The sequence below is a fragment of the Empidonax traillii genome, unplaced genomic scaffold (assembly GCF_003031625.1).
Source record: "Empidonax traillii isolate 1590-97213 ecotype Southwest subspecies unplaced genomic scaffold, ASM303162v1 scaffold84:size2688230, whole genome shotgun sequence".
Lineage (NCBI taxonomy): Eukaryota > Metazoa > Chordata > Aves > Passeriformes > Tyrannidae > Empidonax > Empidonax traillii.
The window spans coordinates 1439687-1467188 of record NW_020955277.1 but is presented as its reverse complement, the minus strand read 5'-3'; the positions used below and the strand labels follow the sequence as shown (position 1 = coordinate 1467188).

At 46.4% G+C, this 27502-nt stretch overlaps 2 protein-coding genes across 4 annotated transcripts in view; both read right to left on the bottom strand.

Moving 5' to 3' along the window:
* Positions 1–1078: 1078 nt before the first annotated feature.
* Positions 1079–23181, bottom strand: SVOPL (SVOP like). Of its 2 annotated transcripts, XM_027881161.1 has the most exons (16): positions 21222–23181; positions 19397–19526; positions 18213–18304; positions 17142–17240; positions 16605–16676; positions 16376–16500; positions 14809–14872; positions 13242–13367; positions 11796–11924; positions 10227–10300; positions 8031–8233; positions 7005–7116; positions 5317–5398; positions 3692–3781; positions 3237–3350; positions 1079–1302 (listed from the first exon to the last, which is right to left on the bottom strand). In XM_027881161.1, the coding sequence occupies exons 2-16, from the start codon at positions 19473–19475 to the stop codon at positions 1291–1293; spliced, it is 1473 nt and encodes a 490-aa protein (XP_027736962.1). In that variant the 5' UTR covers positions 19476–19526; positions 21222–23181; the 3' UTR covers positions 1079–1290. The 2 variants fall into 2 exon arrangements, with proteins under 2 accessions (XP_027736962.1, XP_027736963.1); XM_027881162.1 differs by lacking the exons at positions 18213–18304; positions 19397–19526; positions 21222–23181 and having other exon boundaries at positions 16621–16676; positions 17142–17197.
* A 79-nt stretch (positions 23182–23260) lies between these two features.
* Positions 23261–27502, bottom strand: part of ATP6V0A4 (ATPase H+ transporting V0 subunit a4) — a 29091-nt gene continuing 24849 nt past the window's right edge. Inside the window, exons 19-20 of one of the 2 annotated variants that reach the window (XM_027881158.1) lie at positions 27209–27380; positions 23261–25584 (exon numbers count right to left, since the gene is read on the bottom strand). In XM_027881158.1, coding sequence (XP_027736959.1) covers positions 25578–25584; positions 27209–27380 — 179 coding nt within the window. In that variant the 3' untranslated portion in view covers positions 23261–25577. Of the gene's footprint in view, positions 25585–25826; positions 26254–27208; positions 27381–27502 lie in introns of those variants that run through there. The other variant, XM_027881159.1, reaches the window with a different exon arrangement.

The window sequence follows — 27502 nt, the reverse complement described above, 5'->3', positions numbered from 1 at the left end:
CACTGAAGAGACTGGATACAAGTGCTGTTTGTGCCTCCCTGCTGTGTACACATGCACTCAGAAAAAGGCCCTGGCTTTGCCTCTCACCAGATAAGATGCTGCCCACCTGCCTTTGTCAGAGGGTGGCACTGTACACTAAAATGTAGCAGACACTCCCAAAGATGACTCAGTTGTGTTTGCAGCAGGTGGATTTTTGGTCATGTGGTGGATTTCTATGCTGCCCTTTTTCTTTCGTGTTTTTTGTTAGTTTGTTTGTGTGTTTTATTATCATTATTATTATTATTGCTTTTGTGGAAATTTTTTTATTACCTCAGGAGAATTTATTGTATTATCCTAGAGTACCAGGAAAAAAAAATAAAGAGAGGTTAAGGAGCAGAACAAGGTAGTGAGGGAGACCATTCTAGCTGAACAAGCATTATCAGTGCGCACCACAGTAGCACAGACTGAAAAAATAAAGAGGCACTGCCATGGCAATATTTGAAATCTTAAAGATCTAGCAAAGCCTACACAGTCCTAGATACCCCAGCACCAAGTTTAACAGTGCTTCCAGAGGAAGGTGCTGTGTGTTTCCCTGGACCATAAGTTGCAAGCACAGATTTATTAGGAGGCTTAGTGCATGTAGAGGTGAAGTTGGACATCTATGCTGCACCACTCTCAAGTTGTTGTCCCAGTGGAAAACACTGGGGAGAGGAGAGTAGATGTACTCCTACAGTTGTAGTTATTGTTTGAAAATGTTTCTCTTTAAATAATCCACTGGAAAAAATATGACTCACCTTTTATTTTGTGGTCTTGGACATCACCCTAACAATCCTCAGAAATTGTCACTGCAAGGAGGTTCGAGATGTTAAATTTTTTGTTTCTTCATGCAGATGGTATATGCACAGAGTTGAGGAAAGTATTATATTCTTTCAAGCTGCTATGGTGAAGACTATATCTTCTTTGTGTATTTCCCCCCCCCCCCCCCTTTACCCCAGTTCACTGAACGGGTTTCCTCTTTTATTTTAAATTATTTTGTGTTTTCAGTGTCACTACTGACAGGAGTAAGGACTCATCGTCTCACTTCACGGGAAGAGTAGAAAGCATCTATTTATTAAATCATAAGAAAAGAACCTCTTTGAGAAATTTGCCATTTTTCTATAAAAATCATAACTTTCACACTGTTCAGTTGCAATTTTTTTATAATGGAAATGGTATGGAGAAGCAGTCAACATCAAATGCAGTTCACAGGAAATGACAGATTCCAAAGGTTTATTTTTCTTTCCTACCCAGTCGAACATCAAACGCTCGTTTTCATTTTACTTGCTAAAAAGGGAAAAGAAAAAAATACATAAAATTAATAAAATGCACATGAAAACCAACAGAAATGGATGCACTGGAAAATAATATGCATTTGGATGTGTCCAAAAGGTCTCGCTTCTGACAGACAATTCCCTGACTGCTTTGAGAGTGGACTGATACTGTCCTAATAAACCGAAATGAGCAGACCTGCTTTTTAAATGTCAGTGTCTAGATTTCACAAAAGTTGTTTACATAGATTTTATGTAGTTGATTCATTTTGACCTAGTTTTAAGGAACACATCTACTGCCTGGAGCCTTAGCACTAAATATTGCCATGTTAGAAGAGCTTTTACACCATGTATTTAAATTTCTGTGTGGATTGGATGACTATACTATGTGAGGCCCTTGGACAGCATGTTCAACAGTCATAATTCATCAGTCCCTGAATGGCTACGCAACAGAAATGTGACCTCTTAAATGACCATGAGATAAGAGTCATAAGTTGAATTTAAGACCTAAAGGATGTTTCTCTGCCTGCACAACTAGTTCTACAGATTTTTATTTTTCCATTCTTTTGACTTGTGCCATGTACAGGCCAGCAGCTGGAGTTTATAATTTGTTTGTAACAAGGAAGATAATAAATTCATTGAGTTAATGCCCCAGGAAAAGAGAGATCCCATTAAGGAACCATTATACTTGTATTTTTCTCAACTGCTGTTAACCAAAGTTATTCCAGCTGTAGCTGAATCAAAGCTTTTCTTTTATGTTTAAAGCGGTTTTAATGAAGTGTTTTCCTTAGTAATTATTGTAAATCCAACCTTATGAAGGCCTAAGTGGCTCTTTGGCCTCTTTGCATGGGCTTGAATTTCACCCAGAAGAGAAGAATAGGTCGGTTTGTCCATTTCCTTATGTAAACTTTGATTCCCCCCCCTAGGAAATATTATACAGATACTTTAAATTACATAAAACCATAAAGCACATGCTTTTCTAAAAGGCAGCCATTTAATGAAGCAGGCAGCAATTAATTTGTTAACCCTTAAAATCCTAATGTTAATTATCCCATGCACCTTGGGGGAACCTTAGAAGATGTGACCCAATGAAGTTAAGAGTGAGTGTGTGTGTGTGTGTGTGTGTGTGTGTGTGTGTGTGTGTGTGTGTGTGTGTGAGATACACCTGTGTTTGCATATGTGGGGTTTTTGAAATCTGGTTCTGAAGCCCTCATAAACCAGTTTGATCAAACATCTGCTGTGCCATAGGCTTCTAAAGAATATGGATTATTTAGCCCATGGTGTTCTGGCTTATACAGATAAGTCTGCAGAGTGACACAGAGTGATGTGGCCATGCTGCATACATTCCATGCCGATACAGATGAATTGACTGGAATCACAGAAAAGCTCACCACTTCCCCTAATTAAACTTGTGTGACTTGCACATGGGAGGCTGAATTTAAACTTGCCTCCTTAATCTTTGTGCTTAATGTTTTGGCTGATTATTTTATAGGGAATGCCAACCCTAGGGGCTTAGCTAATGAACTGATGGAGATGGGGCTGTAGACTTAAATTTGGCGAAGAAATGGCTTTTGTAGTTTAAAGTGTTCCATGCGTCTGCTGCCCTCTCTCCTTGCAGCACAGGCAAACCAGAACATGTGCCTGTGAAGTGGTAACTTCAGGTCTGGATGGGAGGTAGGATGAAGAGGGGCTTGCACGAGCTAAAGCTATCATGCTTGCATGTTAGCTCTGGTGGCTGGGGCTGGCATTCTGGTTTGTTCTTTTACAAGAAATGAACTTCAGGCAGCTGGGATAACATTGCTTTAAGCTGCTGCAACAGCATGTCCCTGTGCTTGCCTATCTGGCTTATGAACCCTCAGGAGAGTTCAGTTTGGATTCTGGTTGAATCATCATCTCCAGTCTCTAAACAGCATTTAGGTACGCAGGAGCTGCAGGGGTGGTGATACAAACCTGCAGGGCCCTGCCCTTGGTCTCGATGGGCAGTGTGACCGCAGAGATCGCACAGATAATGCACACAGAGGAGAAAAGACACAGGGCCCCAATGAAAGAAGCGCTCATAAGGACCTGCAGGCAAAAGAACATCAAACATGACATTGGTGGTGTGGGGGGCTGGCACTTAATTAGGGATTAAAAGAGCACAAAAAGTCACAAAACAGGTGAGAGACTCCACAATAGAAAAACAATGCTCATGAATCTCAAGAGCTTTCAGGAAGTAACAAATACTACCAAGACAAACTCCAAACTCCATGATGAGAGTTATGCAGAGCTGCATCTGTCAGAGATCAGCCAAGTACGGGAGAGGGGGATTGATTACACCCTTTTCTTTGGATGAACATCAGGGGTATCTCTCTATATTTGGCAGCAATGATCACAATGTTTGCCAACATTATCAAGCATGCTCTTACTTGTGATATAAATGGGGCCACCATAGCTCCAACACGGCACAGTGACCCGCTTGTTCCCATCCCCAGCGCTCGCATTGTGGTGGGATAAACCTAGAACGGGCCAGAAAGAAACTGGATTAGTGCAACACCAATCTGTGATATCTGTACCTTTTTTTTTTTAATTTTTGTTCAGAGAGACCTGTTGTGTTATCAAGGACAGCTAGTGGGATAAAAAATGAAAAGAAAGAAAGGCTCCTTTGGGTCTCACTTGAGCCATAACAAATCTCTCATTTTTTTGCCCCAAGTAAAGTTTTAGGGCAAGTCAATCAAAGCTGGATGTGATTCCCCTGCATTTGCTTAGCACCACTATTGTCACCTTTCTCCCAGCTATGCTGGGCAGCTCACACCAAAGTCAGAGTTGGGTGCTAAAGAAAGAATTCAATTAATACTGCTGGGCCCATTACTGAAGAGCAGGAAGAAAGGACATTGCAGCCTTCAAGACTGCCTATTCATTTTTATCAACAGCACTTTTGTTTAGAAGGAGGAAAAAGAAAAAACAGTCCCAGTAAGAAACCTCCAGGCTTAGAAGAATGTGGTTTGTGTAATCTTTCACATCTCCCAAACACCTGTCCCAATAAAACACTCTTAAGTATGAATTTTGTTTAACTTAAGTCCTCTTAACAGGTTTTAGCAAGTATACTCACGTGAGCCTTTGTTTAAATACCTTATTGGGCCAAGTGAGTGGAGTAGGTTAATTCAATAAGGGTCCAGGTACATGGCTTGAAAGGGGATTTTCATGTTTGGTTTTTACCATTGATTAAACTATGAGTAGAATTGTTTTATGATGTGGCTGTTGCAGCAATGCTCTTTACATCAACACCAATCAAAACTACTAAAATTTTGGTATTTATTCAAGCCTGGTGCAAGTTTAAATATGATAGTTCACTATTAAAAGAATTATCAGGCTAACATGGGGAGCTACTTGTGTTTGCTCTGTATCAGTTTACTCACTTGCAAGGAAATACATTTAACTCTATACAATTGTTAAAAAAACAAAAACAAAAACAAAAAACACAACCACACACACACAAAAAAACCCCCAACAAATGAAACACACCAAACAAAAACCAACAATGCATACTTAACTTGCAGAACTCGTGGCTCCAAAGCTGTATGAAGGAAAAGTTTTCTGAAGGATTAAAACTATTTGCAGATAGAACACAGCAATTTCCATTAAGTGTGAAGAATGATATACATAACCTCATATACTACCTCAGTACTACATCAGTCCCTTAAGTGCTGGAAAAGGTTCCTTTTAGTGGTGGTCTATTTTCTGAGTGCAGGAGTTAGAGAGGGGAAAGACTGTGGGGTTTTGAAAGATGGTGGTACCAAATATCCTCAAAAATAGTGTTTTTCAGCAGCTGACCAACAGCTGGCTCAGTAGAGCATTCATCTTCCACCTACTTCCAGCTGGTTTTCTGATTCCTTTTCTGATCTTGCATATGAAAACAATGTGGCGAGGAAGCCAGAGATACTTACTTCAGGAAAGGTGACTAGGTAGTCAATAGACTAGTAGGTAGCATTCCTGGGTAAATGCAAATGGTATTTCAAGCCTCCAAGCAGCACAACAAATTTCAAGAACCTACCTCTGCTGTGTAAATGTAGATAGTGTTGAAGTTTGCTGAAACCAAGGCACGCAGCATGAAGAGAAACCCAACCATGCCTGTGCTAGAGAGAAAGCCATATGGGGCAGAGTTAGTGTCACTGAGCAGCAATCAGCAGATACAACCTAATATATGCACTGTGCTAAGGCCTTTACCAGCTTAATATAAGGGAAAGCACAAGGAAAAGTTTGCTGACAAGTAGAATCTTTTCTTTGTCCATTGTCAAGGCACGTTTGACAGCAGGCTATTGCATGTAAGGTTTCCTTTAAGCCAGTAAGAGGCTGGAGGAATGAGTGTTTCAGGTGGTGCCCTCAGCATCATGGTCAAGACTTGACTTCCAACCTGTCCTTCCCTTTGGTTCCTGTATAAAACTTCTGCAAGAAGATATTATGGTCAGGCTCAGCTTTAAGGAAACCTGAAAATAGTTACAGCAGTGCAGAAGCTCACTGAATGACTAGAAGTTTCCTGACACCGGTTTATTTAGCTTAACAACTATTTGCAGGTTCCACTCCAGCTCCCAAGTATTTCAACCAGCCTGCAGGACCAGTGTGCCCCGGGGCAGGCAGCAGAGATGTACACTTGTGGTGAGCAGCCTTCAGGCTACCAGGTGGTTTAGAGGAAACTTCAGTGTGAAGCCATCCTGATTCTCAGGAACCATTAAGCTCTGCCAGCTTGAGAGGGATCAATCTTAGACATCCTGACAAATTACAGCACTCACGGCAGACCTTCTCTTGAAAGGCCTGACTATACAAATTAGAGCAGACATATGTTGCATTGCCAAAAAAGAAAGGGGAAAAAAAGTGAATGAAAAATATTACTTCTTTTCCAGACTGTGCTAGAAAGCAGCTTGTTGTATGCTTAGGTGAAGTGATGTGGGCTCAGTTATACAAGTGAGCCCCTCTGCACACCACTGCTGCATATTGAAGCCAAGCAAAGGCCTAAAGAGTTAACTTAAAATGCTTAGTTAGAGATAGAAGCTAGGTCTTAGGAATTTTAAAGGATACCCTGCATCCAAGATAGTGCTCACATGCCAGAAATGCTCACACACCCAGATAAGAACATGAAGGAAGAGTTCCTTAAGAGATAAGGGGCGAAATAGGGGCATGAGTCCAAAATCGTGCAAAATTTACCATCAGGAAGTCAGCAAACTAAGAAAGTTGAGAAGTTTAAGTGAGGAAGAAGAGTAAAATACAATCCCCTTGAGGCTGAAGAAACAGCAATGATCACCAAAACAGCACCCCAGAAGAAGACTCCGCCCAGACTCCACCTATTATGAATATTATGATTAGATATTGCAATTCTATGAATATGCATGTAAAGATGTTGTAATCACTCACCAAAACTGTATAAATTACCAGACTTTTCACTGATAACTTCGGAGCTAGTTTGTCCAGCACAAGCTGGCTAGTCTCCCCAACATTGCTTGAAATAAATACCTTTTGCTGCTTAAAGACTCAAAACTGTCTCTGAGCAGTTCCATTGCGCCTTTGGGGGCATCAATATGCAGCATCTGCTGCCACAGCTTTCCCAGGAAGAGGGGAAAATTCAGAGGCTTTTTTTCAGGTCTAAAAGAATTTCTGGCCTGAAAGACTGGTAACCTGACAATACCATAGGTCTCACCCTCAGCACTGTGTGCCCCTCAAGAAGACCTGCAGTCTGAGTCAGAGTACCTTGAGGTGCAGATATTAAGGAGAAGAAAGAACAGGGCTGTACATCCCATGGTGATACACAGGCTCAGGCGTCTTCCGAGGAGATTGATGCCAAGAATGTTCAGAGGATTTACTGGAGATAAAAAGGAAAACCATAAAACATTAGATCACCTGACTGCAACGATTGCCTGTCTTGATAGGCCTTATGCAGTGTGCCTCAAAGACACCTCTCTGCATCCCCAATGCCTACCAAATGTTCTATAAAATGCACAAACCCTATAATTCTTTTCCTGTTCCCAAACCCTGTAATTTGCCCCCATGCTCCTTTTTTCCAACCTTCCCCTCAGGTGATGGAGCCTGCGCTTCTTTGAAGATGCCCTGCTATGCTGAGGCAGGGCACCAATGCCTGTCCTGAGCCATGCAAGGAAGGCACCTGCTGGGTGAGCAGCACAGGCCTTTCAGGCATATTGTGACACTAGACCCACACACCACACCAAGTTCTTTCAAAAGTGCCACATGGATGCTTTAGGCCATCCTACCATCCATCCCCCAGTGCTCCCAGGCAGGCTGCACCAGGGAGCATTTTGGTTTGCTGTAGATTCCCTGGGCACTTAACTGTCCTTTAGTGTAGTGCTCAGCACAGGATCTGCTCCCAAGGCCACCATCTCCTGGAAAGTAGGGCACCTGTGTGATATGTTCAATTATGCCAATCTGACTATTTGCAATCCTTGCTTATTTATGACTTTCCAAAATCTGCGTATCTTGGTATTTGGGAAGTTAGGCTCATTTCTGTTAAGTTAAGAGCAATTTCCCCTGGCACGTACTAAATGCAAAGGAGGTCTTGGGCTCTGTTCTTCGAAGGATCTGTGCTGTCATCAGAAACTGAATTATTCACCTGGGGAACAATGCCCTCCATTTCCCCTTTGCCACAGGCTCACAGCCTGTGTCCCAGAAGTTGCCAGCAATGCACCCACGGCTAAAACCTTTGGGGTGAGCTCTGGCTGTCTGCAGCCAGACTGGGAGGGCAAGGAGGGGAGAAGAGGTTACGTGCGATCTCTCCGGCTGTGCTGATGATCATGGTCTGGTAGGCGGTGGGCCCGAACAAGTGGCAGTGGCAGGGGCTGTGGCTCTCCTCAGAGTCATCATCAGAGTCCTGCGCCGGTGGGGCCGCAGAGCCACAGACGACGTCCCGCTCCAGTAACTCAGCACTGGCCAAGATGACACCATAATAAGCGAAAGCTATGCCAAGCCTGTGGGGAGAAAAGATGAGTTAGGTGCAGCTACGATGGGGAAGGTGAGGAAACTAAAATGCAACAGGTTTTGGGTGCCCTGAGACCTGCTCTGCATTCACCAACTCTTAGCCTGAGCAGAGCAGGCACCCACCAGGCCACTGGTCAGCCCAGCCATGGCACACCCCTGCAATCTAGGTCCTTCCTTGAGGTATCCCACGCAAGCTCATAGTGGGAGGGACTCACAGGACTCACACTGGAGCAGCTCGTGAAGTCCATGGGAAGGACTCACATTGGAGAAATTCATGGAGGACTGTTTCCTGTGGGAGGGACCCTATGCTGGAGCAAGGGAAGAGTGTGAAGAGTCCTCCCCCTTAAGGAGCAATGAATAGTAAAGACAACATGTGATGAACTGACCACAGCCTTCATTCCCTGTTCCCATGGAGGGGAGGAGGGAGAGAAAAATCAGGAGTGAAACTGGGCCTGGGAAGAAGAGAGAGGTGAGGGAAAAGTGGTTTTAAGATTTCATTTTAGTTCTCATTACCCTAATATAATTTGGTTGGCAATTAATGAAATTAATGTCCCCAAGCCAAGTCTGTTTTGCCCATGATGGAAATTGGTGAGCAATCTCTCCCTGTCTTTGACCCACAAGCATTAATTCCTATTTGCTCTCCTCTGTCCAGCTGAACATGGGAGAGATAGAGCAGCTTTGGCGGCTACTTGGTATCCAGCCAGGGTCAACCCACCACAGTCATTATGCTTGTCATTATGCTTGTCATTTTGCTTGCCCCTTAGTTCTGTTTCTTGCTCTGCAGCAGGTGACCTGCTGTGGCCATGCGGAAGAGAGCCTGCCCCTTCAGTCCCTTTCCTACTGCAGGGTTGTAAGTGGAGACATTACCAAACAACCCCCTTCCTGAGGAACCAAGGAGTCTCAGTGTCAGGCCTCAACACTTTAAGCTCCCATGAAGCAAATACCCAGGTTATTTTTTAGTCCTTATCCCTTCTACCCAGGGATTTTCGAGAGGAGTTTTCATTAACTGGCTGGAGAGGCTCACATTGCACCCTGGCTGGCTGTCAAGAAAACAGAATTGGTGATGGTAGCCTTGCCTTGTTGTTATCAAGTAATTCAGCATATCCATAATCATCAGCAGGCTGAGAAGTAATTTCCACTTTTTTATCCCTCCTGGCAGTTTCAGAAACAACCAGCAGAATCTGGGCTGCCTAGGGAAGCAGGGGACGCTTGGGGCATGGAGGGGTGGGAATGCAAACTCAAGAACATGGCAAAACTCCTGAGAGGACTAGGAGAGAAAGGAAGATTAAAAACCAAAAAAGATATTTCATAACACTCCTAACAAGTCAAGAAGAAAAAAAACCCATAAAAAATTCAAGGCCTGGCTAGCAACGTTTTGGGATCAGTGTGTTCCCATGGACCTATTATTTATACATTTCCATTCCAGACAGCAAAGTCAATGAAACATGTATTATGCTCGCATACAGTTACTGGGAACATTGCATATGAAACCTATCTCTTCAATCTTAATTTTCCCCAGTGAGTTGCACTGGTACCTGTTAATGTGTTTCTGTCAGAGCCCTGTTTCGCTGGGACTTTGGCTGGCCTGCAAAGGTGGTACATTTGTCCTCCTCTTGGGAAGAACAAGTTTACACCAAGAAGGGAAGCGGAGTCGCAGGCACATGGCTGGTGCACCCTACAGGTGGGTGTGGGGGCTTTCTCTGGTGCTGAGAAAGGACTCATGGCACCCTGCACCGTCCTGGATGTCCAGACCTTTTCTGCCTCTCTTAACAGCAACTGGTCAGGGTGTGTGAGGAATGGTCTGAGATCAGGGCAAACCTGTGGTGATCCACGTCCGCATACTCCCCACCAGCTGCCAAGGATCTGCAGTCACCATTTGAGGCAGAGTGGTGCCTTGTAATGGCAGAGTCAACGGGACATTTCTGCTCCCTGCACACTTTCAACAGAGAGAATGAGATGATAAACAAGAGGAAAAAAAATTACCATATGATCCATATCTGCAAAGTGGTTCTGAGGTATTTGGGGTGCATAAGGTCCTTGAATCTTCCTCCCCTTTCCTGCAAACCATATGTTAGAAAAAGAAGTTATAAAAAGGGCATATTTTATACAGGAACAAGTGTCCTGTGGCAGCAGCTGGCACCCCAGGCCTCCCTGCCCTCTCCCCAGGCTGACTGGCACAGACTGACAGACGGTGCAACACAGCACCCCACAAAACCTGCAGAGAGGAAAGCCCCACTTCCCAAAAGATGCCCACAGGAGGATGCATTGCAAAGGATGGAAGGGGGCAGAAAGAACATCCTGAGCACTCCCAGCAGGTCCCACAGATCCCAGCAGTCTGGCCCCAGTGTGACCATGATGGAGCCAAAGGGGGCCTTGGTTGCTGCTTATGGGGCCAGCACTGCTGGGGCTGCTGTCAGCTCCCGTTGCCCCACGTGCTGCTCTGCCTATGTAGCAAGTTTTTGGCCTGAAGTGCTCAAATGCCCATGAACACAGACACAGGCAGGCAGTGAGGGACCCTGCCTGCCCTGCTGCTCCCCAGGAACCAGCTGCCCCAGCATCCCGCCACTGAGGGGAGATGAGTTCACAGGGGTGGTTTGGGTTGCCTTTAGTTTTATTCTCCTGGTCGTTGGTTAAGCTTGAGATGGTGCACAACTAACAAAAATGCTTCCCACAGCCAATGTGTGTCCATTACATAAATTCAATTAAACTACAGGGAAGCTTTAATCCCAATTAATTCCAATACAATAGCACCATCTTGCATGAGTTGCTAAGGACAATGCTTGGTGCCTGTGGGATTGAATAAGCAGCAAAGAGGTCCAGGAAAGGGACTTAAAAGAACTGGATACTAATTTTGAGGCCCTGGACAATAGATTTGTCTAATCCTCCTCTCTTGGGGGCCAAAGGAGCCACCTGACTAAGTACTCCCACCTACCAGACAGCAGGGCCAGACTGGGAGGTAAGAAGAAAAAGCCTGGGAGGAGCCTGGCCCCCAGCTCCTCTCCTGCCTGCCCTGAAACAACCACACACACTTTTGGGCATTTCAGTCCAGCACTGATCAACTCCTGAGCTGCTTAGCTGCTTACAGGTACAGATGATGGTAGCTGTGAAATGGTCTCTCCTGTTTTGATCCTCTTCTTCTGGTCAGTGGCTTCACACTCAGGGAACCTGGGGTGCTGGGACACAGTGGACAAGCCAGGCCAGGGGCTGGGAGAAGCCTCTGGCAGCACTGAGTTGACCTCATGGCAGGGATCCTTGCAGCCTGCCTGCTCACAGCCCTGAGAGGGACCCCAAGAGGCAGTTCCAAGGTCTCATGGCACAGGGAACACCCCTATGGGATGGATGGGCAATAAGGAAGAATGTGCTTTGCCAGGAGCCCCTTTCATGATAAAGGAAGCAAATCTTTTCTTAGCACAGTATCTTTTTTTTGAGTGAACACAAATTGAGAAGAAAAAAAGCAGAAAACCCCATTCCATTGTGAGGGCCAAGATTAATGTCTCTCCAAAAGAAAAGCCCAGGATGGATGGGCTGGGCAGTGATGCAGCCTCAACTTACCTTGGCGGGCTCCCTCAGCACCCCCTCTGGCATAGCCGCCCCGTTCATCCTGGCTATCCTCTGCAGCGTGGCCAGGGCAGCGCCCATGTTTCCCGTGGACACATTGTACCGTGCTGACTCCGGGATGAACTGAAAGCAGAGCAGCATCAGAAAGCCTTTCTGCACCCTTCCTGTCACACCCAGTAGCCTGGTCAGGTTAGCAGAGGCACTCCATGAGCCAAAGCAGCTTTTTGCCTGTTCTCCTCCCCAGCCATGGGGTACTGCTCCAGGTCTCCACATCCCTTGCTTGAGAGGCTCACCCTGCCCAACAAACCCATTTCTTGGTCCAGCTCCCAGGGGTCTGCCACTGAGCCATCTGTGTCAAGCACTTATGAAAGGTGGGAGCCAAAGACACAGGCTTAACAAAACCAACCCTGAATTAATTGACATTCTAAAATGAGATTAGGCACATGTGACTGACTTAAGCAAAAGTCCTTGAAGACACAACGAGACCATTTTAATAAAAAGAAAAGCATAGTTGAAATTTAGGAACTATCTCACTCTTCACTAGCATTTACAACGTTCACCCACACCCAGTGTTTTTTCCAAAATAAAATACTTCTAAATTAGAAGCAATTACATCTGAAAATATGAATTAAAGACTGCCTTTTTTTTTAGAGGCACTTATGCTGACTCAGTCTTGTTTTTTCTTCTGGACTAAAAACTTTTGCTATCAATTTTTTTTCTGGCAAAAATAATCAGGGAAACCAAACATCAAAGTTATACAAGTGGATGCATTTGCCTGCCCAGGTAGCACCCCAGGTGGATTTGTGCATTCATTCAGCTGCAGGAAGGGCTTTTACATCTGCGTGGCTTCCACCAGCCACAGCTCACCACTGCAGTGCCTGTGGACACTGTAAGTAGGGATTTTCCACATCACCCCCACAAATAAGATGTGGTATGTCTGAGGTTGATAGTTCTGAAGCTGAATTTAAACCTGGGGAAGCTGTGGTCAACTTTGACATGCATTTGCTCCATGAACGCTTTACTGAGGGTGCTTTCCTCAGCCATAGAAAATTTAAAGACTGAAGGGGGTGTACTGTGTCCAGCAGTAGAGTGAGGATATTAGTTGAGATTTTTTGCATACCCTGCCTAGCCTGTCTTCTTCTCGGTGCCTGGCCCATCACCCCAATCCCTGGGTACTGCTGGCATCCTGGACACCGGGGTGCTGAAGGGCTACAGGGGAGCAGCAAAGCCAAGCCATCCCTGACAAGGTGACATCTCCCCAGCAGCTGGTCTGCAGCCCCACCAGGCCATCAGGACCTTACCAAGCCCCTGGGTGAGGGGACTGAAGTTGTGAAAGGAGGACCCAAGGACAGCCTTGTAGGAGGTGGAGGGCAATGCCTCTTGGCTCCTGGGGAGACATCAGGTCAGTGGCAGTGCAGTGGGGAGTGGAGATCTTCCTACCTTGAACACCAGGATGAGAAGGATGCCGGGGATGGAAGCAATTCTGATCAACCAGCGCCAACCGATGGTTGGGTTCACCACTGATGCCAGGCCAATGATCAACAAAGATCCTGCCAACCAAAACACCTTTCCAAGGGAAAGAAAGGAGTTACAACATGAACACGTGGCCATGATTTGTTTATTTTCTTCCCTTCTGGTCTGATTCTACAGATAGGTGGGGAACTGTGCTAGGGAAGGCTAAGGTTCAACTGAGCCATCCCATGGTCGTCTGAGAAGCTGACCTTGGGTGGCAGGAAAGAGGAAAAGACAAGAATTTGGGGAGGGACAGCTGAAGATAGTCTCAATTAGCTCCAGATGAAAACAGATAACTTCTTTAAGTACCACTGTACTTAAAGCCACTTCTTTTGTCCTTCCAGTCACTTCTCTGCTACTGCTCATGAATTTTCCTCTTGTCTAAATCTCTGCAGGGAAGCAGCAGATTTACAAGCTCCGAAGGCAAAAACAGGCCAGATTTCCACTGCTGAAAGTTGGTGGCTCTCCAGCAGACTCAATGCCAAGCAATACCAACAGAGAATCTGGCCTCCAATCTGCATGTACATTCCTCCCTGTAGTTCACTTGTTGCCATTAGGAGACATCCCTTTCCAGGGGGCCACCCAAAGGAGCTCAGCCAACACAAATTACATAAAAATACATAAAAGCTACAGCAAGTTCATGAATAATCTGTGTGCAGAAATAAGAAATTTCTTGGGAGAAATACAAGATTGTTCTTTTATAAACTCTTGTGTTTCTGATGACACTTTGGTAATGATGCCCTGGGATCAAAGAGGCTGTAGTGAAAAGTGAATTGCCCCTGCCACCAAACACATTTGGTTCAACAGTGAGATAAATCTGTGGGCTCAGTGGGGTCTCCACTGCACATGCAGCAAGTGCCCGCTGCAGAAGCCTTCAGTAAGCAATAACACCAATCACTCTTGTGTGGTCTTTGCCCAGCAAGTAGGCAAAACCCTCACAGCATATCTCAGGTCAAATTTGTGACTGTCATCTGTGCTAGCCCTGTCCTGTGCAAAGCCCCTTGCCATCCCTGAGCAAGGACAGGGAGAGGCACAGATTAGCACCTCATCTGGGAATCTCTGCATAAACCATTTGTTATGACTGAGGGTCCACAGAGCGGTGACAAGAGGGGATAAGCCTTAGCCTGGAGGGACCCGGGAATGCCACTAGCTCCAGTGCCTAGTGGTCCATCAGCACTGGTCCCACTGGAGCAAGTAACCCCATGAGGCTGGCTGGTGTCAGCCATCACTCAAAGTCCCCCTACAATGCTTGGAGCATCAAATTATTTGAAAAGATATTACCTCTCTTCTGCAGTAGCTGCCTGTGTATGTCTTTAGTAACACAGATGCCACATTCCAGGGTGCAGGAGGCAGCAGACACTCACTCAGACCCAGACAGGTATGAACAGTCTGGGAGATATGCTGATGTGCTGGAGACCTGGCTTCCCAGCAGCAGTGGGACCAATCTCCCTCGATTCACAGCTAGAAGAAACAGTAATGGGCTCACTCTTCTTACCTGAGACAAGGGCAACATGTATCCTCGGTATTTGGTGGGCAAAAATTCCGTTTTTATGATAAGCCTAGCAAAAAAAAAAAAAAAAAGAAAAAAAGAGCAGAAATATAGCAACACTGAGAATTTCCATACAAATCAAGTAATGGTTCAGCTCAGCTCAGCCAGTGCTGGACACTGATGCCCACAGACAGAGTATCATCCCCCTTCCACCACTGATCACCCAGAGATGGGAATCCCTGCTCATCATGCCTTCCACTAAGGCAGGCACAGAATTCCATGCAAGGGAACCACAAGGCATAAATCCTTTCCAGCCCATGGCTGTGGGGTACAAGCAGGTAAACACTGCAGTCTGTACATTAGGAAACCTACAAGAAGGTCCTGTGGGCTGATCAGAGTGCCAGCACAGGCACAGAGTATGTTCATAAAGATGAACAGTTTTAGTGATGTGTTTTTTTTTTTTCATTAAATGAAGACAACACTGTTCCACCTTTTAAATGGTTCAAAAGCCCTTGGTGCAGAGGGGTCCTGGCACTGGCACCTCTGAACCTCACAGATGTGAACTGTGCTTCCTTGGCTGGACAGAGAGAGAGATCGGGAAAGAGCCACATTGGCTCCTTCTGTCTCAGCTGGTGAAGTGTTTCATAAAAAGTGCAATTTCCCTCCATCCCCATGAGGCTCATTAGCAGCCTCCATTGCCAGGGAATGGGGACCTTCCTGTGAAGGAAGCAGTGTCAGGAGCTCAGCGGATGCACGACCCAGGCAGAGCGTGCCTTCTTGTCACAGCTATATCTCTCCCCTGTTTTCCTTCCTTTACTTCAGCAAAGGGCTCTCGGATCAACATGACCAGTTTTGGGCTTTCCTGTGTGGGGAGCAACCAGGCTTTGAGGGACCATGGAAGATGCTGAAATGTAGCTTTTTTCCCCCTGAGAGAGATAAAAGAAATAGGTTTTTTTACCAGGCTCCTAGTGAAGTGGTTGTTAATATTGTGAATTTCTCTTCTCCCTGCCATATCCCCCTTTCTGCCCCAAGAGGACAGAAAGTTTCATTTAAGTGGGAATGTTTTACATCATTCAAAAAGAATTTGCTACTTAAGCAGAACTGTTGTGACTTTTTTTTTACAAGGGAACAGCCTTTACTAATCCGTTACCTGCCTAATTGTTTTTATATGTGCTAATAATTCCTCTGTCACCAACTTAAAGTAAACCAGCTGTCCCCTCTATCGCAGGCCTCAAGAGTCACTGGGAACAGCAAACTAGGTCGATTAACCAGGATTTAGTGAAATTACAGAACAGCATTTTGGTAATATGGGAATTTTCTCCCCTTTCCCCTTCCAGCCCTCCAAAGGCCCCTTTCCCACCATCGCTTTCAGGTCACAGCTCAGCCACAGCTCACTGGGCTCAGCCAAGGAGACTCAGTGCTCCACTAGGGTCAGCCAAAATGAGCTGGAGGGCCTGTCTTGCTGTAAAAGCCAGGAATATAGCCCCTCAGGGCCTGTCAGTGCCTCTGTTAACTTCCCTGGGAAGGTGAGCTTGCCGCTGCCCGTGCCACAGAGCATGAGAAACAGCCTTACCCTTGCGCGTGACCTGACACGCCACCTCCTACCATGGCCCGCAAAAACACAAACCAGGTGTAGGACGGGGCAAACGAGGTCAGCAGGGAGAAATAGGCTGCCCAGAGGAATGAGAGCAGCAGAATCTGCAAAAGGGGAAAAATTAGGGTCATCAAACCACAGGCTCAGCCAGGTGCATGGCTCCTGTGGAGCTCAGGAAAAGGTGGTGCAGCCCCCACCACTCACTCACCTTCCAGCGGCCATACCTGTCAGCCAGGAGCCCGAGCACTATGCTGAAGACCATGTAGCCAAAAAACACCATCTAAGGGGAATTGAAACACGGCTGTGGAGGGCCCATTCCCAGCAGCACTGGGAAGCTCTACTCTTTGAACTGAGGGTGAGCTGCATGCTCCTGGGGCAGCAGAATGAACTGCAGTGCCCAGAACCATGAATAAGGCAGCTGTCAGGGGATGACTTCCTTTGTGTGGGCACTCAATGCTTCAATCCTCAAAGCTGGGGAATGGATGGCAAGGACATCAAAATAAGAATATGAAAGTGGGGACTTGCTTTGGCATTACAGCTCTGTGCATGGACTTGTCAGTTTGCTCTTGTCGGTTTGATTTCTGGTTTTCTACAGTTCTTCTTCTGGTACTGTTCTTATTCCTGAGAGGAGGCCCTAGGAATTTATTTGGCCCACTGCGAAGTGTAGTTTACAAAGCCTGTGGTGGTGCCCCAGAAGGTGACCACACGGTGGATAACCTGTCTTGGGGATAGACAAGTCACTCACCGTTGTGACTAAAGCCACCTGCCAGTCTTGAAGCTGCCACTCACATCGGATGAGAGGGGACACAACAGCTATTAGCATGATCTCCATGGCTTCAGCCACCTTTGGAAACAAGTGTACCTGTTAGCAAGAAGGGAAACCAGAAAGAGCCCACAGGGGAAAGCTCCTCAGTCCTACCAAGCCTGCCATCTTGGCAGTCCCACAATGACAAAAGGCTCCTGTGAAGCCATGGTGCCTCCACAGGGGTCTGAGCCCAGCACTTGATCTGGAAGATGCAAGCACTTGGCAACAGGAAGAAGAGGGGAGAAAAGTGCACCTAGAAAGCAGTGTATCTAGGAAGTTTGGAAAGAGTCAGTCCGTGGCAGAGGAGACTCTTATCCTGCTGTACTAGTGGAAGACCTTCAACTACCTCTGGAAACCAAGCTGCTTCGTTAGGTAGCTGACTGTGAATTCAGGCATCTAACATAGAGATGAACTCTTAAAACTGTTTTTGATTAAAAACTTCATAGGTCCATTGGCTGTTTGACCCAGCAACTGGCTTCAGTTAGGAGTGAGGGTATCATTTCTGCATACAGACTTTTACACCTCAGATGCAGTGCTTCTCTTGAATGTACCCTCATTACATCTTTTACCTAGCCTGGACTCAGGCTTTTGCCCAAGTTCTCAACGTGGATACACCATTAACCCAAGACCATGAAAGTTAGGAAATTTTTCAGGTAGCCAAGGATGAGAAGACGGCAGCCCTCCTGTGCTGTGATGCACAGGGTTTGGGCATCATGGGAATGACACAGAAAATGCCAATGTGAGGCTGGATCTAGCCCTCAGGTACCACTGACAGGAGGCAAGCCACGGTGCTCTGGGCCATCCTGCTCAGCTTTGCCCTGAGATAGATATCCATGTGGCCAATATCTACTTTGGCAAAAGATGACAACAGCAGAAATCCTGCTTGAGAAGGTAGGTGCATAAAAAAATTGGTTACAATATGTGCTCCCAGTGTTTATGGTTATTATTGTGCAGTAGTAAGGAAAATAAGAACACTTTTTCAGGCCAGTGCAGATGGCTGCAGATACCTACCCCGGTGCTGCCCATGATGAGGAAGAGTATGATGTGGAATCTCCCAAACCCAATGGTTTCCACAGCTTCTTCCACTGTAAATGTCTTCTGCCCTGAACACCAACGAGAAATAGAGAGACAAAACCCGTTAGCAGTCAAATTGTACCTCCTTGTCGTGAAATGTCAACGTTTTTCACGCTCCTGTAGCAATGAACCAGAAAAAAGGCTGGAAACATCTACCAGTTGTGTGTTCACTGACCAGCCCCTAGGCATTCTGGTGGCCAGACAGGGTAAGAAGTTGCTGAAACAGCAGCCAGTGGTCATGCAGGAATGACAGCCTTGTATTGAGTTACCCTCAGCTGCTTCAGAAACCTATGGCTTGAATGGCATCTGGGCAATGGCCTATTGCCTTCCCCTGCCCAAACTGCTGCAAGAATCAATCCTTCTGCATTCCTGGGATACAGACCTGCTCCCAGCACAGGTGGGGTGTGAGCTGAGGGCTGCCCCAGGCCCAAGTCCGGCAAGATGAGCACAGCTCTGAGCTCTGGGCTCCATTTCATCCCTTAAACCTTTATTCCTGACCTCCCCCCTGCCCTCTGCATTTAACCCATTTTTAACTCATTTAATGGGCAAAAGAAGCACCTCAAGATCAGGGCTGGGACACTCTTTTAAACAGACTTGGCAGAAAGATTTCACTATATGCATACTTTCAAGGTCTTACTTAGGTAAAGTCAGAGCTGCATAAATTTTTCTGTCAGGCCATTTATCTCCAAAGAAGTCATCTCAAGCCCATCAACACTACCTCTGAAATGAAACAGAACTTGCTGCAGAATTTCAGAAGAAATTGGGGTTTTTTGCAAATGCAGGCCCCTTTAGATTCTTTTCAACATTTTTTTCACTTTAAAATACTTTTAAATAAAATTTAAATAAATAATATCCAAAATAAGTGAGTCATCAAATCACCCATATAATAAAATGTTTACACAAAGCAGAGGGCTGAGAAAAGCCAAGCCAGCCAGCTCTTCCCACTACTGTAGGTAGCAGTCACCAGCCTGGTAGCTGTGATGGGAGAGGAGTGGCATGATGATGCTGTTTGTGGCTCCATTTACAGAGGATTTAGGTAGCTGGAGTAGCAGGACTGAGGACCCTCCCCCTACCCCAGCTAAACGAGGACCCAGATTTCTAGTCCTGCCAATACAACCCACCTTTTGGTGATTCTTTGCTCTCCGTGTGGATTTCCTCCAAGCCAATAGCATTTTCTGCCTCTTTTGGTGCAGTGGCCATCTCAGCTCCTGCCGGGATCCACCATCACCATCACACAAGGCTAGGATTTAACTGTGTACAGTCACAAAGTCATATGAGCAACAAGACAGCAAGGCAGTTTCTTGTGCTGGACTGGAAACATTCAGATACAGTCAAACAGAGTTTGTTTCATGCAGCTACTGGGAGATATCGCTTCCCATCATGGTTTTGGTGAGGAGCACATAGAAACTTCACAAGGCAAGTTAGTTGAACTGACAGAGATCAGTTATCACACTGCTGTTTTTATGGAAAGTTCAGGGACTGCCTTCAGAAAGACTAGAGACCTGCTAACACAAGGCAGCATGTGACAACCTTCCTAGCCCAGAGGACAATGAGATGCAGAGCCAGTCTAAAAGATGCTGCACCTTCAAGAGCCAAGACATGATATGACCAGTAGGGTGTTGTCCCTGTTGGAGGCTCCCCCATGGGAGCTGGGGCTGAGTGGGCAGTAGAGGTGCTGCACCCTGTAATTGCTCAGCCTGATTGGAGCCCCCAGTGGGGCAGAGCCAGGTTACCCAGCCAACTTCCCAACCCCGGCTGCTTGAAGATGGCATGGCTAGCCTGAACTCCTCCTTACCCAGCCTGCACCTTGCCAGCACACAGCTTCCTGCTGCAAACCTGATCCTGTGCCTCACCCCCTGCCGCACTAATCCCCTTCCGCTCAGGGTATCAAGAAACACAGCTATGCGTTCTGGATTGCGACAGGGGGAAGCTGACTGCCTCTGCTGGTGTTTCTGGCTTCCAGTGCTAGATCCCTTGGCCTCATTACTGCTGCTTTCCCTCATTAGAAAAGCTCATTTTAATCCCAGGGTGGGGATTAAGCACACTGCTTGCTTTAACCCGCAAGCTTTTCTGCTGAGTGCATGCTCAGACACTTGGGGGGGGGGGTGAGGTGGGGCTCAATCTTCAGTTTGATGACCCCTTCTGCTTTGATTACCTCTCTCTAGGGATGCTTGGCTTTGGCCCACACAGAACTCACAGCAAACCAGCACTGGGGAGGTTGCAGTGGTGGGGGGGAGAACTGGAGGGAATTAAAGGCCGAGAACGTCTAATGAAAGGTCCAAAACCCCAGCTGAGGTAAAGGGCAGCACAAACATGGAAAGCATGGAGTTACAGTACTCACAGGCTGGATACCTTGAAAGCATTAGACCGAGGTGCAGTCACAAGGAGGTCATTAAGGGCTAATGGCAGATTACTCAGTCGGGTCACATACACTGACCTTGCTGTTATAGATCATCACAGTCCAGCTTGCAAGAGGATGTGTAGGATATTGCTTACATCAGTCTCACAGTGTCCTCAGAGGCAGCAATAGCTGGCAGTAGCACACAGTGCCACCATCTGACCATGATGGCCAGCAGCTAGGGACCATTTCCAAGTGGAACCAGCTCAATAGAAATCAAAAGAAGGTGCTTGGAACAGCCCGCAAGAAGAGGTAAAGATTTACTGTGTGGCTGAATCGCAAAAGGCTTTGCAATAACAAGATCTGGGCACCAGCTTTTTTCCTTTTCTGTTCCTTTATGACTAGGGACCTGCAAACACATTCTAAGCTGCCACATCACACCTCTGTCTGGTTAAACAGCTACTTGCTTCCAAAAGCCTGTGGCAGGCACAGCCCAGGGTGTTGGCAGAACAAGGATCAAGCCCTGGGCCTTTGCCCACCCCTCCTGATGCTGGGATGCTCTGCAAATTTTTTGCTGAGTGGTGTTGGAACATTTCATTGGCACTTACCTGCTCTGGGCCGTGTGCCCTCCTTCTGGGAAGCACCACAACTGTTCCAGAAAAGGAGAGGGAACCCCAATCCTTGGTGCTGCTGTGCAGAACTACCAGTGAGGGTCAGGTGCTCAGGCAGAAGGCTGCAGTACCACCTCCAACACCTGACAGTAGACAGACACCCTCAGAGGTATCAGGATGTTGCATAGCACCTAATAGGAGAACCACACTACTCATATAGCAGCAGGTGAGCAGGTGGGATACATTCTCTAGCATCTCAAATAACACTAGAAATCTTTGCAGGCACAGTAAACCTCCTAACAGTTCCTACCACACCCAGGATTTCATGCCAAACCTTTGCAGCCCTGTTTGCCTTAATGGAACAGCTAGTGTCTATCATGCATCTTCAGGGAGTCACAAATTTCCCACTATTTGTAATTCCCAATTCATAAATACCAATTACATTGAGCCAGCAGAACAGCAGTGACAAAGCTGCTGCTGGCAGGGAAAATAACAATCCTCCATTTGAAGAAACCAACCAAGAACACAGTGAAACTGCTGCTGGGACCCATCAGAATAATGCAATGAGCCCACACCAGAGGGCTGTGAGGCACGAAGGGTACACAACATGCAATTCTACATGTGACACCAGCTGGGAACTTTGTCAGTAAAGTCAGAGACCTCCTTCTTGTGAGAATTCCCCTCACAGGTGAACGATCAGATACCCTCCACGATTAAGCAAGATTTAACTAAATATTTATTTACTTAATGAAGTTTTCTTACCTCTGCAGTGTCTCAGGCATGGAGGAGCAGACCTTTCTTCCTTTATGACTTTATCTCTTCTGCTATTTACTTTTTACAGTGTTGGCGGTGCTGTCGGTTTGGGATCCAGCTCCCAGGAGTCAGGTTTCCTCCTTGCTGGACACAGGCAGGTCCCTTCCCACCTGCCTCCACCCCCCCAGAAATAGGTGCTGCAGGCAGAGTGCCCAAGTGCTTTTCCCATGGCACCTATAGGTCCTCCACAGCTGCCGCCCACCACAGGTGTTGGTACTTGCCCATCCCTTTTTCTAAGAATGACCCCAAGGAGGCGGAGGGAGGATGCTGAGGAGACCTCTATTGCAACACCAGCTGGATTCTAGCTGATGGGTTTCAGAGGCAGGTCCTGCAGCATCAGTGCCCATGCAAGGCACCTTTACCATCCCCTGCAAAGCCATGAGTAGTGGCTGGGCACGGGAGCCATCAGCCCTCCTTAGGCCTCCTGAAGCCAACTCAGGCACCAGCCCTGTGAGAAAAACAAGGTCAGTTCATCTGCTTCATCCTTCTAAATTTCCTGACCAAGTAGCAAAATGCAGGGAGCACTCATGGTTTGAACTGCCACAGTGATCCCAACCCTGTTGTGCAGCAAATCTCAGTGCTATGATAGCTATGGGCTCTTGACTAGGAATGGATGTGTCTACCTTTACTAGTCAGTGTTGACATTGGTATAAGCCAGCAAAGATGCTGGGAGGTTTTTTGTCTTTCTCTCTTAAGGGTTCCCCAAATCCTTCTGTTTTGAAATATGTACACTGAGCTGGCAGCAATGTTGCAATAGTTTTATCAAAGTATGTAACTCCTATGCTGAATCTTATGCTTCCAAGCATCTGGAAGATATTTGCTACCAGCCAACATATGCCCTTTCACAGCCTTATTTTACATCTTCTCCTTAATAATATCTAATATTCAACTGTTATTGGCATCTGCTGAATGACATGCATGATGCAGGCTGCCAGATCCATATAATTTTGTTTTCATTGCAAAATCTGAGACAGCCTGCATGCAATCACAGGAGGGCACAGATGTTTCAGCATTCCAAGCATGGACGGGAAAAAATAACCGAAATACCAGCAAAATTCTAAGCCATGAAGATGTGCTTTCAGGCCCAGGTGTTTTGGATTGCACAAAGGGATATTATGTCTATTTTTTTTTCAGCGACCTTATGATATTTGTTTGTTTTCAGCGACCTTATGTAATTATTTGTCATGGAAAGGCAAAGGCTGGTCAGAGTAAAGCACAAAGGTCCAGAAGAAATAAAAGACTGAGAGTGAGAAAAAAGGTCTCCATGCTGGCCAAGGACATGATGCAGGGCCATCATCTGGGTAAACACTGAGGAAAGCGTTGTTTGCTGCAGGAGCCAGAGGCTGGACTCCGAGAAACTGACTCCTAGAGTTTATGACAACTCAGTCCAAAAGCCAGTTCATCATCACCAGCCAGGAGGACCTAAGGGACTGGACAAAAACTTGATACTCCAAATACTTAATACTTTCTTCATCTTCCACATCACAAAGTTGTCCTGGCAGGAGGGCCTGGGCACACACAGCAGTAGCTCTTATGGGAAGGAGTAAAAAACTCAGGAAAGAATAAGTGTGGCTGACTGAAAACAGTTTGCTTGACTTTGCTATCCCTTTCCCTTCCTACATGGTCATTCACTGAGGGTTTTTTAATGTTTGTTTCCTACAAAATGATATCACTCATGTCGCCAGTTCTCAGAAACAGCTCTATAGCCACAGGATGAGCTTTGGGTCCAGAAGCACCCATTCCACCCTAGGCACCAATCCTGAGTCTGCTGCAGAGGGACATGCTGAGGCCCTGGCTTGGGTCAGGTCACACCTTCTCCAGCAATGGGCAAAGTTTAGATAAAGTCATGGGGCTGTTGTACCAAAAGGTCTACTAGTCTGTAACAGTGATCTCTGCTGGACCTGACCTCGTATGATGGGCATATTCACAGAAACAGTCAGAGAACATGGTCCCATTCAGCTTAGCAGCTGTACAGGGAAATGAGCAGCCCCTGCTCTGCTCTGCTGCAAAATCCCCCTCATTTTCTGCAGGAAAACCTTTGAAAAACAAGGCACTCCCTGAAACATTTCTAGGTTTTTAAAGAATTCTTTAAAAGCCCCAGATGAAAGCCAGGGCTCTCCTCAAAGTGTATCAGTGCAACCGTGCCTCTCAGCAATATTTCATCTGAATGCTCCCTGATTATAAGTGGGCTTGGTCCACTTGTGGAGTGGGAAAGTGCCATCCCTCTGTCACAAATGCTCAAGTGAGACACAGGCTCTGCTGTGCTTTTCAGTTGTGCGCAGAAAAGAGAGAGCTGAATACAGAATTAAGCCCAGTTTTTGAATTGCTGTTCAGTACAGCAAACAACAGACCATTTTGTCACCTGCAGGATAACTTGTTTTTCTTGCTCGATATGTAAACCTCAGATGAAAAGCAAAACCAAGAAGCTCTAAGACGAACAGATATTCTGTTTCTGGTAATCACCTTCTCAGTTACATTGCAATCCCATGGAAAGGTGTAATAACGATAAAATGTGTGTCTGTGCAGAAAATTCACCCTCTGTTTCATAAAGCAAATGGTTTTCTCTGTGTTTGGTAATGCATCAAACTACTTTGGCCTTTCTTGCTGCGAGACTGCTTTTCTCTTGAATAGCAATATACAAAACAGGCTGGAAGGAAGAAACAAAGGTGATGAGCATACACTGAGCAACTGTGACCCCATCTGCAGTGATATCCATGAGGTTTTTGTCTGTACTGTAGGTTACCCATGCCCAAAGAACTGGTGACACGAGACCATGCAAGGGTCATGGACATGCTGCTGTGCCCACCTCATCTCAGCTCCAGCTGCTGCTCCTAACCCAAGCTGGTGTTGAAAAAGGCTCGTGGCTCTGTTGGTGACCAATGCCCAACATCAGTGTGGCTTCTTGAGAACACAAGAGAAAATTAAAACAACCGCTTTGCCTGGGGCTGCATTTTCTCCCCTGTCACTGTAGCTGAAGGTGACTTTCAAGCCTGAATACTGCAGAAATATTACCTGTGATGACTATTGCACCGTGTGTCCTGTGGGAACACTCCCAGGCTGTTTTTTTGGTGGAGCTGGATATCAAGGGTGTGAGGTTTGAAAATAAGGGCTTGTTTGGTCACACCCCATGGAAAGGAGCACTGTCCACTCCAAATCCATTGGTGTGCTCTGTTTTCTTCACATACTTCATGGTTAAAAAAACATAGCCTGATTAACACTCTTCAGTTTGAAAGATTAGTAATTCAGGAATATTTAGGAAGGTCACAGTACATCAGTACTTCAAATTCACATCAGCTGCTTTCATTCCACTCTTCTTTCTGTTCATTAAGTATTAGCATTTCTACACAATCTGCTTTAACAACCCATCTTGAAAAATACAGCACATGGGGAGTCATCTTAAGTCTCCAGTGAGAAACAAGCCAATAGAGATAAATAAAATGGCTGCCAATGTTGAAACGGGTGCAGTCTTTTGTTTACACAGCTCAAAACTAACACTTTTGTTAAGTGATGATGTGTGCAAGCTTCTCTAATCCAGTGCTGTCAAGCCCTGGAGAAAATCAAATAAAAAGAGGGTTATTCTAGTAAAGCATGTAGAAAATTGCAAGCCTGCAATACAATCTGTCTTTGAGCTGGTTTGCATTGTGTGCTAAATGAAGGGCTGCAATCTTGTAAGGGACTTAATCATGCCACATGATCACCCACAGCTTAAAACGACAGCCAAAACATATTTGCCTCGGAAAGAAATATACCACAAAGACAAGGCAGTAAATGGAGCAAAACATATGTGAGTTGATTAATAGTAACTGGTTTAATTCAAAAGCTGCATTTCTCTTTTCAACCAAGCAGTAGGCAGCTGACCCCATCGAATGCTGAGGACCAGGTACTTGGCAAAGACATCAGTGGAGATACTCAGCCAAGGGTCCAGCCAGACCAGCTGATGCAGTTCAGCTCTCAGCTGATACAGCAGTATATTGGAATGTGGTTATTACACTTTCATCTGCAGCTGCTCTTCTTTCAAGGGCCACATCCCATTGCCTTTAATCCCATATACCCTACTCTGTGGGCATACAACCACAGGGAAACAGAGCCTGGTCTGAGGAGTGAAGCAGTGATGCACTGGCTTCACTCATCTGCAGTGCCATTGATGATGTGCTTGAAGGAGAATGGAGAGAATTTGTACCCGGCTCCCACGTAGAACTTGTTCTGGAATTCCACCCTGGGGAGGAGCAGAGGGAGGCATCAGTGCTGCTCACAGGCAGGATCTGCTGCCAGCCAAGAGGCTTATACATGGCACCCATGGGAAAAGGGAGGCCGCTATAGATAGACAGGCCATAGGCTCTTTCTGGAGCCAGCAGGGAGCTCAGACTTTCCATCATCCAGCCTGAAAATGCTTGTTGTGAGGCCAGTCGGCAGAACCTTGCCTGCCTGGTAACCTGCTTCCAGCAGCTCTGAGAGCTGGGATAACCACCTGCTGCTTTAACACTCTGATGGGAGACAAACATCTCCTGTGCCCTGCAGAATGACACAGCTTGGGTGCTCAGGCAGTAAGATGAGTTATGGTGGTGGTAAAGGGTGTTTTGCCACCTTGGTCTTGCTTACATACTAGCCTGACAGTGCATCTGCACTGCTGTCCTTGTCTGCACTGACATCCAACTAAGGCAGACATGAGCTAACTTGAAACTGGTTTGCCACAAAGCCAAACCAGCCTGGAGCTCAGCTTGGGCTGATGGCACAAGCACTGACACAGGTTTTCATCAGGTTTTGTGCTCTCAACTGAACTATTCCTGCCCTAGGCAGTCTCAGTTGTATTGTTTGACAATAACCTTTTGCAGTAATCTTGTTTGATGGCAACCTTGCATGGGACACACAGCCAGTGGCATGGCTGCAGTGCCTCTGAGCCTTGTCATGCAGGTCAAAGTGGCCCTGCATGTTTACCAGGACAGAACTGCAGGTTGCCATTGGCCTCACATGCTCACAACCACCACAGGCGCAAGAGGACAACAGGTCGCTCCAGGGAGCAGCGCAGAGCAGGGAGCTCTGACCTCCTTTTGGAGGAGTCTCCCTCACTTCACTTGCCAAAAGCAACTGATGTTCTAATGCACAGGTACTAGTACAGCATGTACTGGCTGAAAGACTACTCCAAGAAACCTCCAGAAGACCACACCACCTACCAGTGCAGACGCAGGGCATGCAGGAAGGCAGAGAGCCCCTCCATGACCAGCAGGATGGCCACTGTCAGCACTGCAAAAGCTGCAAAGATGATGAAGATGACAATGAGGCCTGCCCAGCCGCTGCTGCTGAGCCCACTGTGCATCACCATGGTCCAAAGCACCTCTGAAAGCTCTGCAGAAACAAATAAAAGGAAAACAGTGCGGAGAAACAGCTGTGGACAGACATGCAGTCTGCCAGATGACCCATGTTTCCCAGTCAGGTGAGTTGGCCTAGGATAAAATGCACATGACAGT